The sequence below is a fragment of the Nerophis lumbriciformis genome, linkage group LG28 (genome assembly GCF_033978685.3).
Source record: "Nerophis lumbriciformis linkage group LG28, RoL_Nlum_v2.1, whole genome shotgun sequence".
Taxonomy (NCBI): Eukaryota; Metazoa; Chordata; class Actinopteri; order Syngnathiformes; family Syngnathidae; genus Nerophis; species Nerophis lumbriciformis.
In genome coordinates this window covers 14,238,332-14,252,348 of record NC_084575.2, presented here as the reverse complement: position 1 = coordinate 14,252,348, position 14,017 = coordinate 14,238,332, and the positions used below count along the sequence as shown (strand labels likewise).

Below are 14,017 nucleotides of genomic sequence, written 5' to 3'. Positions count from 1 at the left end.
AGGTACACATGCAGTCTGCAGGTGTACCTAATGTTGTGGCCCTGCAGTCATTCACAACTCCTCCAACACGAACATGATTGTTTTTGCACTTTTTGGCTTCTTATGAAATAACCTTTTTAAATAGATTCAATCTTGCACGTGGAAAGTTTAAGTGTGGGCTTTAGTTGATATAACACTCCCGTCAGGGCTTGCAATCTACAGCGGGGTGCAGGAGGCGAGCCTCAGCCAGTGCGTCTTTTGCAGCCGTTTTATGATCGCTCAGCACAAGAAATACGTTACACACATACAGTTGTTGACAAAATACACTGTACATTATATACCTCAGCTAACTAAACTATGGAAATATATAATATAGTTCATATAGCAATACGGTCTCACTGCACAGCAGGCCAGCAGTTAGCCGAGTCATTGCGCAATCCATGGTGAGGCACAAATGAGTGACGTGCCTCAACTGGCTGCTGTTCACCGCACCGTCTCTTCTCAGTATTTGAACGGCAAATGTGAAAATTCAGCGATTTTAAATAAAAAGAATCTAAAACTGGTGAAGTTAAATGGAAAATAACTTTATAGTATAATCATTGGATACATTTAACAATTTAATAATTTTTTTTTTCTTTTTACATTTTTTTTCTTTCCATGATGGCAGGTGAGGCCCCGCCTCACCTGCCTCTAGTGACTGCACGTCACTGATATATACACACACATATATATATATATATATATATATATATATATATATATATATATATATATATATAGTAGTTTGGGGGACCCCTGGTCAATAGTGTCCTATAAAAGTGAAGTGGATTATATTTATATAGCGCTCTTTTCTCTAGTGACTCAAATCACTTCCCATGATGAAACCCATTATCTACATATTTAAGCTACATTTAAACCAGTGTGGTTGGCACTGGGCGCAGGTGAGTAGAGTGCCCTGCTCAAGGATACAACGGCAGAGACTCGGATGACAGAAGCGGGAATCGAACCTGGAACCCTCTAGTTGCTGGCACAGACGCCCTAATAGTTGAGCCACACCGTCCCACTGTGCATTTTTCATAGGGGTTGAGTCACCAGCATGTGGGATTCGTTGTTTGGGCACTCGATTCCAGATTGCACTATTGTTACATGCAATTTTCCACTGCGATAGTATACGAAAACAAAGGCAAACTTTTGTGTAAAAAAACAAATTATACACCAAGTGTACATGGTAATACTTTAGTATGGGGAACATATTCACCATTAATTAGTTGCTTATTAACACGCAAATTAGTAACATATTGGCCCTTAATTAGTCATTATTAAGTACTTATTAATGCCTTATTGTGCATGGCCTTATTATACAACCAGTAAGTCATTAACTAAGAGTCTTCCCTCAATATCCTCAGAACAATTGTTTATTAGTGTCCAAATAACTCTAAATTAAGTATTTGTTACTTAGAATATGTTCCCCATACTAAAGTGTTACCGTGTACATTGCTGAATATTTTGGTATATAAATGAGTGTCCAGATCTATGTCCTTCTCAAAATGATTAATTATTATTCAAAACCCACAAGCAGATACTGTGTGAAAAAAAATCACCTTTTGCAAGCCATCTTCACCTGTGTCAAAAGTGTGTATACGTGTTGGCAGAGGGCCTGGTGTTTGGAGAGTGTGTATTGCTGAGCCGTGACCATTTACAGCGGAGTAACATGAGGAGCTTGTCCCTCCTACACACTAACTCTAAATGCAGAAGCACAGCTGTGTTTCCACATTGGAGAGGCGCAACAAAAAAGAGAAATACAAGCAGCGTGCTTATAAGTTACAGGTAAGGAAATTAACCCACAAAGGTTTGAGGCCAAAGCTGAGGTCATTTGCTCTTGTCCGCATGTGCATGGGGGAGACGGCAGGAATTAGGTAATATTGACACGGTTGTTGCGACTCCACCCTCCCAACAATACCGAGATCAATGTGCTGGATCAATAGAAGTCATTGACAATGACTGAACTTCTCATGTGGTCAGCTGAGGAGAAAATTCACAATTTTTCAGTGGTGTGTGTCTTGCATGTACGCTCATTTATCAAACTGTCCCAAATGATAACACACACACACACACACACACACACACGTGAATACACACACACATTCAAGCAAGCATGCACCGCAGGGGGAAGCTTGCTCCACTGACATGGCATGATTGGTCACTCCCCCCATACCCCCCCCACCTCTCTCTCTCTTCCTGCTGAAATAGTTTTAACAAAAGGGGGGAGGGTTTGTGCAATTGGGGGAGGGGATGTATGTGCTGCTCTGTTGTCACTAGGAGAGGGAGGGAGCTGCAGGGCGATCAAGGGAGTGGAGGAGAGAAAGATATGGTCCCACAAGAGAGTCCAAGCCACATACACACAATTTACACACACATACATTCTCTCCCTCTCTCGGTTTTGTGGAATAGTGGATTACTTTTTGAAATCAAGCAGATGCATGATCAGGTCAGTAAGGCTTTGGCTGTTCATGTGGTATGTCTTGTATGTGTTCTGCTTGGCATGCCTGGCATTCTCACCAGCTTGTCCTGTATAGGTGATTCCAGTCCTCAAGGATGGCTCCTAAAAGTCATCATTTTTGAGACATTCTTTCACATGTTTGCTCTTGCAAATTGTTCTTCCCCCTCATCTGTTTGTTCTGTGCGCTTTGCAGTGCTTGCGAGCTTTAGAGGATTTCAAACTTGTCCGTTTCCGTTTACCATTCCAACTCTCTTGAATACACAGGATAAGGAGGTCTGCATTTCTATTTGTTGACCAGTTACACTTTGACCATGGATAGAAATTGACGAGCCGATCTTTTTAAAGTGTCTGACGCCTCTGACATGTGTGCGTTCCTCAGGTGGCCGCTTGTCCCAGCTGCCTTAAGGTGTGACATGAACCATGGAAGGGTGCAGAGGTCCGCTTACTAGCTCACCTCGCAGCCGCCTGACCAGCCGGAGCCCAGGGGGATCCTGCAGAATGCAGCTGGGCTCTCACTAGCACCGAGTGGACCCTGTCCTTTCGCACGTGGGACCAGGGCTGCAGAATGCTCAGTCCTGTCACCCCTTACAGTAAGTCTGCATGGATACCAATCACCAGTACCTCAGTCTGTGGCAGCAGAGGGCAACAAATCCTGGGAAGTCCTGTAGCGAAGACAGACATGCTCATGGATTTTACAGCTGAGTCTCCAAGCTTTGTATTGAGGAATTTCACAGAACTTGTGCAGCCTCCGTGTGACTATAGCGCGAGTTTGTTTAGACGCTCCTTCAAGATAGTGCCCTTGTCTGTCCTCTCATGCGTTCACAACTTGGCAAAAACATACAATTCATATTCATATCAAGAGGATATAGAGAATCAATATAGTTTCACATGCAGAAAACAAGATTTAAATGGATCAGTGAATATTGTTGTTGGCAAAGACTGCGATGAGTGGAGAGGGAGGGAGAGTGAATGACACCGTTGTACTTTGCTTCTAGTTCATTCTTGAATTGAATAGTGTTGCTTGTCTTCTTTATAAAAAGTGCTGACATTTAAACTTTCTTTGCCCCTATGGTGACTTATTTTTTTGAGACCATACTCGATAACAAAAGCATAGTGAGTTTGTTACCTGTAATGTTTGCTGTACAATAACCGTGACGGAATACGTAAACTGGGACGAAATTTGGGTGGAAATGTATATTTGGCAGAACATGAACACGTATGATGCATAAACTAATGATAAATAACAAAAGAGGCAGCCTGTGCATCCATTATAATCAATAGCTTACATCAGGTTACCCAATAATAAATAATTAATACGTTTGCAAAAACCTGGAGTAGGTGAACCATTCTTTAATCAACGTGTGTTTCTTGTAGGGCCCAATGTCAAATCAGATGCATTTTAATGGTGCAAAAACACAACAGAATGCAGCACTCCCAAATATTTGTGATAATCAGAAGAGGCTGCTCCCCAGCCGGATGAATATGCTTCTATTGATTGACTGTGTATTGATTAGGGCTAGCTTTAACAGGATTACGCCGCCAACCTGATTGGAATAATGCTACCTGGATTTATTTGTGCATTTGTGTGAAGGAAAAGCAAGTAAAAGGAGTGGGGTATCTTCAGGGAATGTAGGGTCTTATTTTAGGCGAGGTAGCATGCATTTGTCACATTCCTCTCTCCAAAAAAGTCTCTCAGCTTCTTGTTAGATTTCTGTTCCTTTATTTTTAACACTGCGGCTATTTTAATTGCTTCTTTGTTGCATGCACGAGCGAGTCCAAATATTATTCTCATTACCGGCTGTGTTGACATCCAGAGTCTGATGTTAGCCCGTTTTAGTGGCCGGTTACCAGGGTGAAGCGATTGTGTGAATGTAAACTGGATCGTTAGTAAGCTGGTGTCAACAGCCTCTCATTAGTCCTGCATAGAAGCAACCATTAACATGCCCTTAGCCTCCACACACACACACGCACGCACAAATTAGGCTTCTATCATAATTAAAGCACAAAATTGTAGACCTCATTAGGTGTTTTGGCAAAAACGTGCACTGGTGGAAGGAGGGAAAAGAGCAAAGTGAAGGGCAGATGGAGAGGACATGAGGAGGGAATGGTCAGCTGCAGCCTGATATATGAGTGGACACAATAAGCAAAAGGGGGGCTAGGCCAGCCTCTGCCACATGTGTGTGTGTGAGAGCTGAAGGACTGGGGGAGGGGAAGACTGACCACACAGGCTCGGACACAGTCGTCTTTTACAATACTGCAAAGAGAAGGAGCCAAAGTAGAAAACAGGAGGGTCATGCATGTTTGAATGAGCCTCTTTATGCTTCTTTGAATTGTGGTGATGTCTCAAATGGAAGCCATGAGAGAGGCATTGTGTAAATCCTGCTATGATATAATAAAGTGGATTGTGTGTTGTGCAGGCTTGGAGAAAAACAAAGTAGGAGGAAAGTTTTTCCTCCCCAAAGCTGCTCCTTTTCTTCTCTGCATGTTGGACTCTGCTCACTGCTTACATAACAATGCAGCACCCTTTCAAGGAGATAAGGCTGCAGCCAGCAGTGACGGGTATGCTCCATATCCCGACGACATGTTAAACACGTGTCTACACTGCAGCGTCAACTCTTAACCGGCACAAATGAGCCAGTAATGTGCATACAGCTGACACGGTCATTTATCACCAGCGCTGTGAGCAAGTACAGTGGTAAAAGTGGACAGTACATGCGCGCCGTATGGATAGGGAGAAAGGATATGCGCTGTGTAAATAGATCCCAGGTTAGATTCCTGACATTCCAGCAGGCTGACTCATCTGAAAGATGACCAGGAGCATGTTTGCCAGTTGAACGCTGCACTGAAAAACACACTTTAGCCAGTTCGGATTGTCTGTCTGTGTTCCTGCTGGAAATGGAAGACTTTGTTTATTGGGAGTGGAGCACAAGCAACAACAGGCAGTGTGTGTGTGCGTGTGTTTTTTCCTTCCACAGCCACTTCTGATACTTCACAACCCCCAAAAATCCCATTCCTACTCGGACCCTTCCCCCACATCTACTTTCATCTAATTGGCCCCTAATTACTCAAACTGACCATGCAGTAGACCACGAGTCGTGCAAGCTCCTACAAACATTCACGACTTGCATCATTTGTGTTCTTCTTCACTAAGGATGTCATAGGGGGAGATAATATATCACATTACCTGATTTTGCATTGGTCCAGCTGCTTGCATCAATCCTGGACCATCTATTTATTGGATCAATCCCATTTAGGATTTATTTGCTGAATACGTAGCAATACAATTACTTTGATTGACGAGTACTACGAGTTTAATAGTTTTAGCGACACTCTCCTGTTTGGAGTGACTTTGTTAACTTTTTCCATCTCCTCCTGCCTCAACATGTCTCATAGTCTACCTTCTATCTATCCCCGCCACTGATGTCATCTCTTTCAATAAATAAATAAAGACTTTACACTTCTAAGACTTACAGGTATAGAATTTGATCTGCCACATGCAATGGAAATTGAATTAATCTGTTCCGGGGTCAAACAAAAACATTCATTAACAATGAGGTAACTTTTGTGAAATGTTAAAAGGGAACATTATCACAATTTCAGAAGGATTAAAACCATTAAAAATCAGTTCCAAGTGGCTTATTTTATTTTTTGAAGTTTTTTTCAAAATTTTACCCATCACGCAATATCCCTAAAAAAAGCTTCAAAGTGCCTGATTTTAACCATCGTTATATACACACCCGTCCATTTTCCTGCGACGTCACAAAGTGATGCCAACACAAACAAACATGGCGCATAGAACAGCAAGGTATAGCGACATTAGCTCGGATTCAGACTCGGATTTCAGCGGCTTAAGCGATTCAACAGATTACGCATGTATTGAAACGGATGGTTGTAGTGTGGAGGCAGGTAGCGAAAACGAAATTGAAGAAGAAACTGAAGCTATTGAGCCATATCGGTTTGAACCGTATGCAAGCGAAACCGACGAAAACGACACGGCAGCCAGCGACACGGGAGAAAGCGAGGACGAATTCGGCGATCGCCTTCCAACCAACGATTGGTATGTGTTTGTTTGGCATTAAAGGAAACTAACAACTATGAACTAGGTTTACAGCATATTAAATACATTTGGCAACAACATGCACTTTGAGAGTGCAGACAGCCCAGTTTTCATCAATTAATATATTCTGTAGACATACCCTCATCCGCTCTCTTTTCCTGGGGGTCTGGCGGCAGATTTCTTTGACTTTATCGTTGGAAATGCATCTGCTTTGAGTGTCGCAGGATATCCACACATTCTTGCCATCTCTGTCGTAGCATAGCTTTCGTCGGTAAAGTGTGCGGAACAAACATCCAATTTCTTGTCACTTTCGCATATTTGGGCCACTGGTGCAACTTGAATCCGTCCCTGTTCGTGTTGTTACATCCTCCGACAACACACCGACTAGGCATGATGTCTCTAAGGTACGGAAAACAGTCGAAAAAACGGAAAATAACAGAGCTGATTTGACTCGGTGTTTGTAATGTGTTTGAGAAAATGGCGGATTGCTTCCCGTTGTGACGTCAGCGCTCCGAGAGCGAATAATAGAAAGGCGTTTAATTCGCCAAAATTCACCCATTTAGAGTTCGGAAATCGGTTAAAAAATATATGGTCTTTTTTCTGCAACATCAAAGTATATATTGACGTTTACATAGGTCTGGTGATAATGTTCCCCTTTAACCCAGAAAAACTAGGGCATATTTGGGGTAGAGACAAATAAAGGACACACCAAATGAAGCTGGTTGCCAACAGTCATTTGAAAAATCAAATCAGCCCCTATTGAAAAACAAAAGTATGCATCCCGTATATAGCCTAAAAGAAACACTTTGTCTCGCACTACCGTAAAACTCAGAAATAGTCAGTAAAATGTTAATATAATTAACGAACGGCAGGGCCCTTTATATGATATTTTAGGGCAAATATAGTCCCAGCCTTTCCTGCTCAGTCACCAATGAGAGAATATTGCATACAAATCGCGGCGCATGCTGGTCAACACACGCATACACAGCACTTGCAAGCAGAAACGGGGAGAATGGACGTATTTTGACTTTAAACCTAACAATAAAGAGGGAGCTATAAACACTGAAGCGTTGCTCTGCAAGCGATGCTTTCAAACATAGCAAGCTGATAGCTAACATCTCTCTGTCATAGTTTTAACTACTTCTAAATCACTAATCCTTGCCTCCATAGCGACAAATAAACTATGTTTCTTACAAATATCATCCCTGCAGGACGAGGAATAGCTAAACATGCTTCACTACACGCCGTAGGATGATACAATAGTTCACCACTAACAGCAAGCGAGCCCTTCTCAATGCAAACAAAAGGATGGGTCTACACAGATATTGATTGTAACAATATCAAGTACAAGAGGTGTAGCTACAAAACCCAAAACCAGTGACTTGTCAGACCACATAACACTTTTCCACCTTGCATGAGTCCATCTTAGATGAATTCGCACCCAGCGAAGCCGGCGGCTTTTCTGGGTGTTGTTGACAAATGGCTGTCGTTTTGCATAGTAGACTTTTATCTTGTACTCACAGATGTAGCGACAAACTGTAGTTACTGACAGTGGTTTTCTGAAGTGTTCCTGAGCCCTTGTGGTGATATCCTTTACACACTGATGTCGGTTTTTGATGCAGTACAGCCTGATCGATGGTCACGGGCATTAAATGTTGTTTTTTAGCCTTGCCGCTTACATGCAGTGATTTGTCCAGATTCTCTGAACCTTTTGATGATGTTACGGTCCCTAAATTCCTTGCAATAGCTCCTTGAGAAATGTTCTTAAACTGTTCGACAATTTGCTCACGCATTTGTTGACAAAGTGGTGATCCTTGCCCCATCCTTGTTTGTGAATGACTGAGCATTTCATGTAAGCTGCTTTTATACCAAATCATGGCACCCACCTGTTCCCAATTAGCCTGTTCACCAGTGGGATGTTCCAAATAAGTGTTTGATGAGCATTCCTCAACTTTCTCAGTCTTTTTTTCCACTTGTGCCAGCTTTTTTGAAACATGTTGCAGGCATCAAATTCCAAATGAGCTAATATTTGCAAAAAATAACCAAGTTTACTAGTTCCAACATTAAATATCTTTTCTAAGCAGTGTATTCAATTGAATATAGGTTGAAAATGATTTGCAAATCACTGTATTTTGTTTTTATTTACGATTTACACAACATGCCAAATTCACTGGTTTTGGGTTTTGTAGCTGATATTACAATAATTACGTCAAGATGTTTTTATCATCACAAAATTTGTTTTCCTTAGTGAAGAAGAACACAAATTAAGCAAATCATGAATGTTTGTAGGAGCTTGCATCATTAAAGGTGAAATACACTTTTTTGTGAATTTTGCCTATCGTTCACAATCATTATGACGATCATTATGAAGATGGATGTTATAATTTTTTTTGCATTCTAAACATTAAATAAATTACATCTAAAGTCCGCTTACAATGGAGCCCATGGGAGCCGTACAATTCCGCCTACAAAGCCCTTAAAAAAACATCCAAACACCTCCATTAGGGTTTTATACATATGATGTAAGTATATACGTAATTTAGTAACGGGCACATTTATTGATATATTTTATCTTATTTTATTGTGTCCTGTCTAGCCACTCAGGCAAGTCATATTGTTGATGTAGATCAGGGGTGCTCATTACGTCGATCGCGAGCTACCGGTCGATCTCGGAGGGTGTGTCAGTCGATCACCAGCCAGGCATTAAAAAAATAGTCCTAAAAATGAGCGATCATAAATCTTCACTATGACGTCACTTTCGTCACTTGATTGACATCCACGGCACCCGAGGGTCTTCTGAGATGACGCTGGCTGCTGCCAGCTCATTAAAATTACCGACAGGAAGGCGAGAAACACTTTATTTCAACAGACTCTGGCGCCGTACCTGTCGTCAAAACTCCAAAGACCGACTGCACACTTGCACAATAAAAGCGCTTCTTCATCCTGCCTGCGCTACCAAAATAAGAGTCTCAGAAAGCTGGCGTGCACAAGCTAGCAAGCTACGGAGTTTGCCGACAATGTATTTCTTGTAAAGTGTATACAAAGGAGTACGGAAGCTGGACAAATACGATGCCAAAAACCAACCACTTTCATGTGGTATTGGACAGAAAGGAGGACTTTTTTTCTCCTCCATTCGAAAATGCGGACCTTATCAGCACTACTGTCTGATTCCAATCAATGCAAGTCATCACAATCAGGTAATACACCAACTTATATTCTTGTCTTCATGAAAGAAAGGAATCTATATGTGTTAAACATGCTTGTATTATCTTTAAACACTTTTAACTTATTAACAATATTAACTATATGTGTTAAACATGCTTGTATTATCATTAAACACCTTTAACTTGTTAACAATATTAACTATGTGTTAAACATGCTTGTATTATCTTTAAACACCTTTAACTTGTTAACAATATTAACTATATGTGTTAAACATTCTTGTATTATCATTAAACACCTTTAATTTATTAACAATATTAACTATATGTATTAAACATGCTTGCATTATCATTAAACATATTTAACTTGTTAACAATATTAACTATATGTGTTAAACATGCTTGTATTATCATTAAACATCTTTAACTTGTTAACAATATTAACTATATGTATTAAACATACTTGTATTTTCATTAAACACCTTTAATTTATTAACAATATTAACTATATGTGTTAAACATACTTGTATTATCATTAAACACCTTTAACTTGTTAACAAAAACATATATTTCATAAATAAGTAAATATAAATTATATATATGAATGTGGTAGATCCCCACGACTTGATCAATTGAAAAGTAGCTCGCCTGCAGAAAAAGTGTGAGCACCCCTGATGTAGATGCACATATTTGCTGTACAGATTTACTTTACAAAAGAAAAGTGTGGATACTTCTCTTGTTGCCTTATTTGTATTTGACTTTAATAAATTGATTTATAGAGGAAAAAAAGGAAGACAGAGAGAGAAATTGCAGGGCGAGACTACCACAACAACAACAACAACAACAAATTTCATACGAAAAGTGATAGCAAAGAAGCAGTTATTGAAGTAAAAAACACACAAATGACAATGAACATTATTGCACTACAAATGGAGCAATAAAAATACCAATAGCAATAGCACTATTGATAATGAATAATAATAATTACCTCAAATATCAACAATACGATTGTTTCAAATGCAACAACACATATATGTAATGATAACTTGAATTACAAACAAAAGCAGATAAATGGAGGGGAAGAAAGAGAAGAACTCTGTATTAACCTTGTAGATTGTTATAGTAAAAATAGGTTAACCTTTGTCAGTGTGCCGTGTTTTACCCAGTTTACCTTAGAGGAACAATGTTAATATATGTTTGATGAAACGTGATTATATGCATGACTGTGTATATGCATATGTGCTTGTATATGTACAGTATGTGTTTTTGTATGTTTGTACAGTGAATGTGCATGTGGATGTATGTACCGTGTGTGTGTGTGTGTGTATGTATGTACTATATTTGTGTATGTGTGTGTGCGCGTATGTATGTATGAATAAATGTACCTACGTATGTATGAACAATTGTGTGTATGTGAGTATGTATGTGTATTTGTATGTATAATATATACGTAATGTAGTAAGGGCCACATTTATAATAACATTTAATATTTACGTATTTTGCTCATTTAAGCATTCATTTCAAAACGCATCACGTTTGCTTTTTTTTCTTCATCACTGATTACTACTAATTGCAGATTTTATGAGAGACAACAAACATAATAAAACATCACTAACCGTACAAGGTCTGCTGTCATTAGGATGCTGACTGCTAGGATGTTCATATATTCCCATTTTGGTGAAGAATGAATCTATCTATCTATCTATCCATCTATCCATCCATCCATATATATACATAGATATTGATTTAAGATGTACCACTATTTGAGTTGTACAGTAATTGAATCATAGCCTCAGAGTGGGGTTTTCAAAGAGTCCCATCCCAGTAACTGCTGTAAACATTAACTTATTAAATCATCATGCGATTGTCGCGGCATGGCGACCCCTCTTTAAATTACCAAATACAATGCATCTGTTAAGTAAGTTAACTTTTTCCATTCTGTTACAGTCAAGCTTCATTCCAAAATGGATTCATTTAATTTATTTTCCTCAAAATGTTACACCCAACACACTATTAATATAACAAACTAAGTTTTGGGGAAATGTTTGAAAATGTATTAAAACTGATCCAACCAAGTAATCCCACAAAGGTAAGTATCCACAAACTTTACCCAACACTTTGTTGATGCACCTGATCTTACATTTCAGTGTTATTGCAAAGGCCTAATGTACATGTAACTTTTTAGTTTTGTTATATGTAGACATTTGCCAAAATCACAAAACAACTGTCTTCACAATAGTCATTATGGGGTTTGTGTTTAGAATTTTGAGGGAAAACTATGAATTTACCCATTTTGGGATAAAGCTGTAACACAAAAAAATGTGTAAAAAGTTAAGCGCTTAATGTTTTACGATGTCAAAATGATTGCTGGGAAACATATTTTGTACTGTTATATTCAAAGAATAGCCGTAAGTCCTTCTTGAGTCACTGGCAAAAAGTTTAATAAAACAAGAAAACAATTAATGGAACTGACTAGAGTGCACGTGTACGTTTTAGTTGTCAAACTATTTGCAGTAAGTGCGCCATCCTTGCACCTAAAGATGTGTGACGAGTCCCAAACTGGCAGTACGACAGTATGATGATCACACTGATTAAGGGAAGCTGTCACAGTACCAAGCCGGCTTAGTTCTCATCTTTGTCTGCTGCTAAGCCAAGCGTGGCCAAGAATGGAGGGCTCTCCACAAGTTCCAAGCCAACACCAGTTGCTAGATTAGGGCCGGGGCTCCCTCGCTCATCCCTCCTAATTCCTGGGCCAACCTCCCGCTAACTCCCCCCACAACACACACACACACACACACACACACACACACACACACACACACACACACACACACACACACACACACACACACACACACACACTAATACCCTCGCTCTAACACAGATGTCTGACGCTACAGCACACATGAACACTTTGCATCGCAAAAATACACAGAAATACATTTAGCTTGAACTGGAAAATTTGCAGCTCAATGATTCACTGGGCTGTGCATTGTTATACTCATGCCTGCCTTTCACACCCCCATACCTCACTGTGACCCACCAGTGTTTGACAAGTATTACTGTAAATTACTGATGTTTTGTGGAATTTAGTGTTCCTTTTTTGACTTAAGTGTATTTAAATTAGTAGTCGTGCACAGTCATGGTGATTTTGACTTAAAGGGAGTTTTAATTTGGCTATTGTTAAACTGGTAAAAAAAATGTTTGGGATTTTAATGCATTGTCCAAGTCTAAGTTACTCCCACTCCTTGTCAATACATGCATACTCAGTAGGTGTGCAACGATATGCCATAATCACGGTTTCGGGAGTAGCTTGGCGTTTATTTCATTTTCCGAACATTAAAAGGGTCGCATTATGATTTTTTTTCTAAATTTGGTCAACCTTTCTCATAGATTTTGTTTTACAGACCCTCCACTACTCGCATTCTGTCACTTAAGAATGCGTCGTTTTGTGGGCAGTCTTATGTATGTGCGGAAGTCTTCCTCCGGGCCAAGCCCCCTTTGACTGTGTTTTCTCCCCGTCAGCAATGTTGTAGTTTTTAGCGCTTCTTAGCGCTTCCATATAGAGTCTACTGACAGATATAAATTAGAACTATACGCTATTTTTTATTAGGAATGGCAACAGCAGAGGATTTTAGCATGCATGTGCATGTATGAGCCAGTCTGCCCCACAACCAGAGAGTAGACAAAAAGAAAGAACTTAAAGGGGAACATTATCACAATTTCAGAAGGGTTAAAACCATTAAAAATCAGTTCCTAGTGGCTTATTTTATTTTTCAAAGTTTTTTTCAAAATTTTACCCATCACGCAATATCCCTAAAAAAAGCTTCAAAGTGCCTGATTTTAACCATCGTTATAAACACCCGTCCATTTTCCTGTGACGTCACACAGTGATGCCAATACAAAAAAAAAGGCGCATAGAACAGCAAGGTATAGCGACATTAGCTCGGATTCAGACTCGGATTTCAGTGGCTTAAGCGATTCAACAGATTACGCATGTATTGAAACGAATGGTTGTAGTGTGGAGGCAGGTAGCGAAAACGAAATTGAAGAAGAAACTGAAGCTATTGAGCCATATCGGTTTGAACCGTATGCAAGCGAAACCGACGAAAACGACACAACAGCCAGCGACACGGGAGAAAGCAAGGACGAATTTGGCGATCGCCTTCTAACCAACGATTGGTATGTGTTTGTTTGGCATTAAAGGAAACTAACTATGAACTAGGTTTACAGCATATGAAATACATTTGGCAACAACATGCACTTTGAGAGTGCAGACAGCCCAATTTTCATCAATTAATATATTCTGTAGACATACCC

The 14,017-nt window shown here is 39.8% G+C and overlaps 1 protein-coding gene across 1 annotated transcript in view; it reads left to right on the top strand.

Moving 5' to 3' along the window:
- The first annotated feature begins 2,335 nt into the window (after positions 1-2,335).
- The window catches only part of LOC133570878 (fidgetin-like protein 2), a 31,526-nt gene continuing 19,844 nt past the window's right edge, over positions 2,336-14,017 (top strand). The window contains exons 1-2 of the mRNA XM_061923645.1: positions 2,336-2,467; positions 2,859-3,069. Coding sequence (XP_061779629.1) covers positions 3,045-3,069 — 25 coding nt within the window. The 5' untranslated portion in view covers positions 2,336-2,467; positions 2,859-3,044. The remainder of the gene's footprint in view (positions 2,468-2,858; positions 3,070-14,017) is intronic.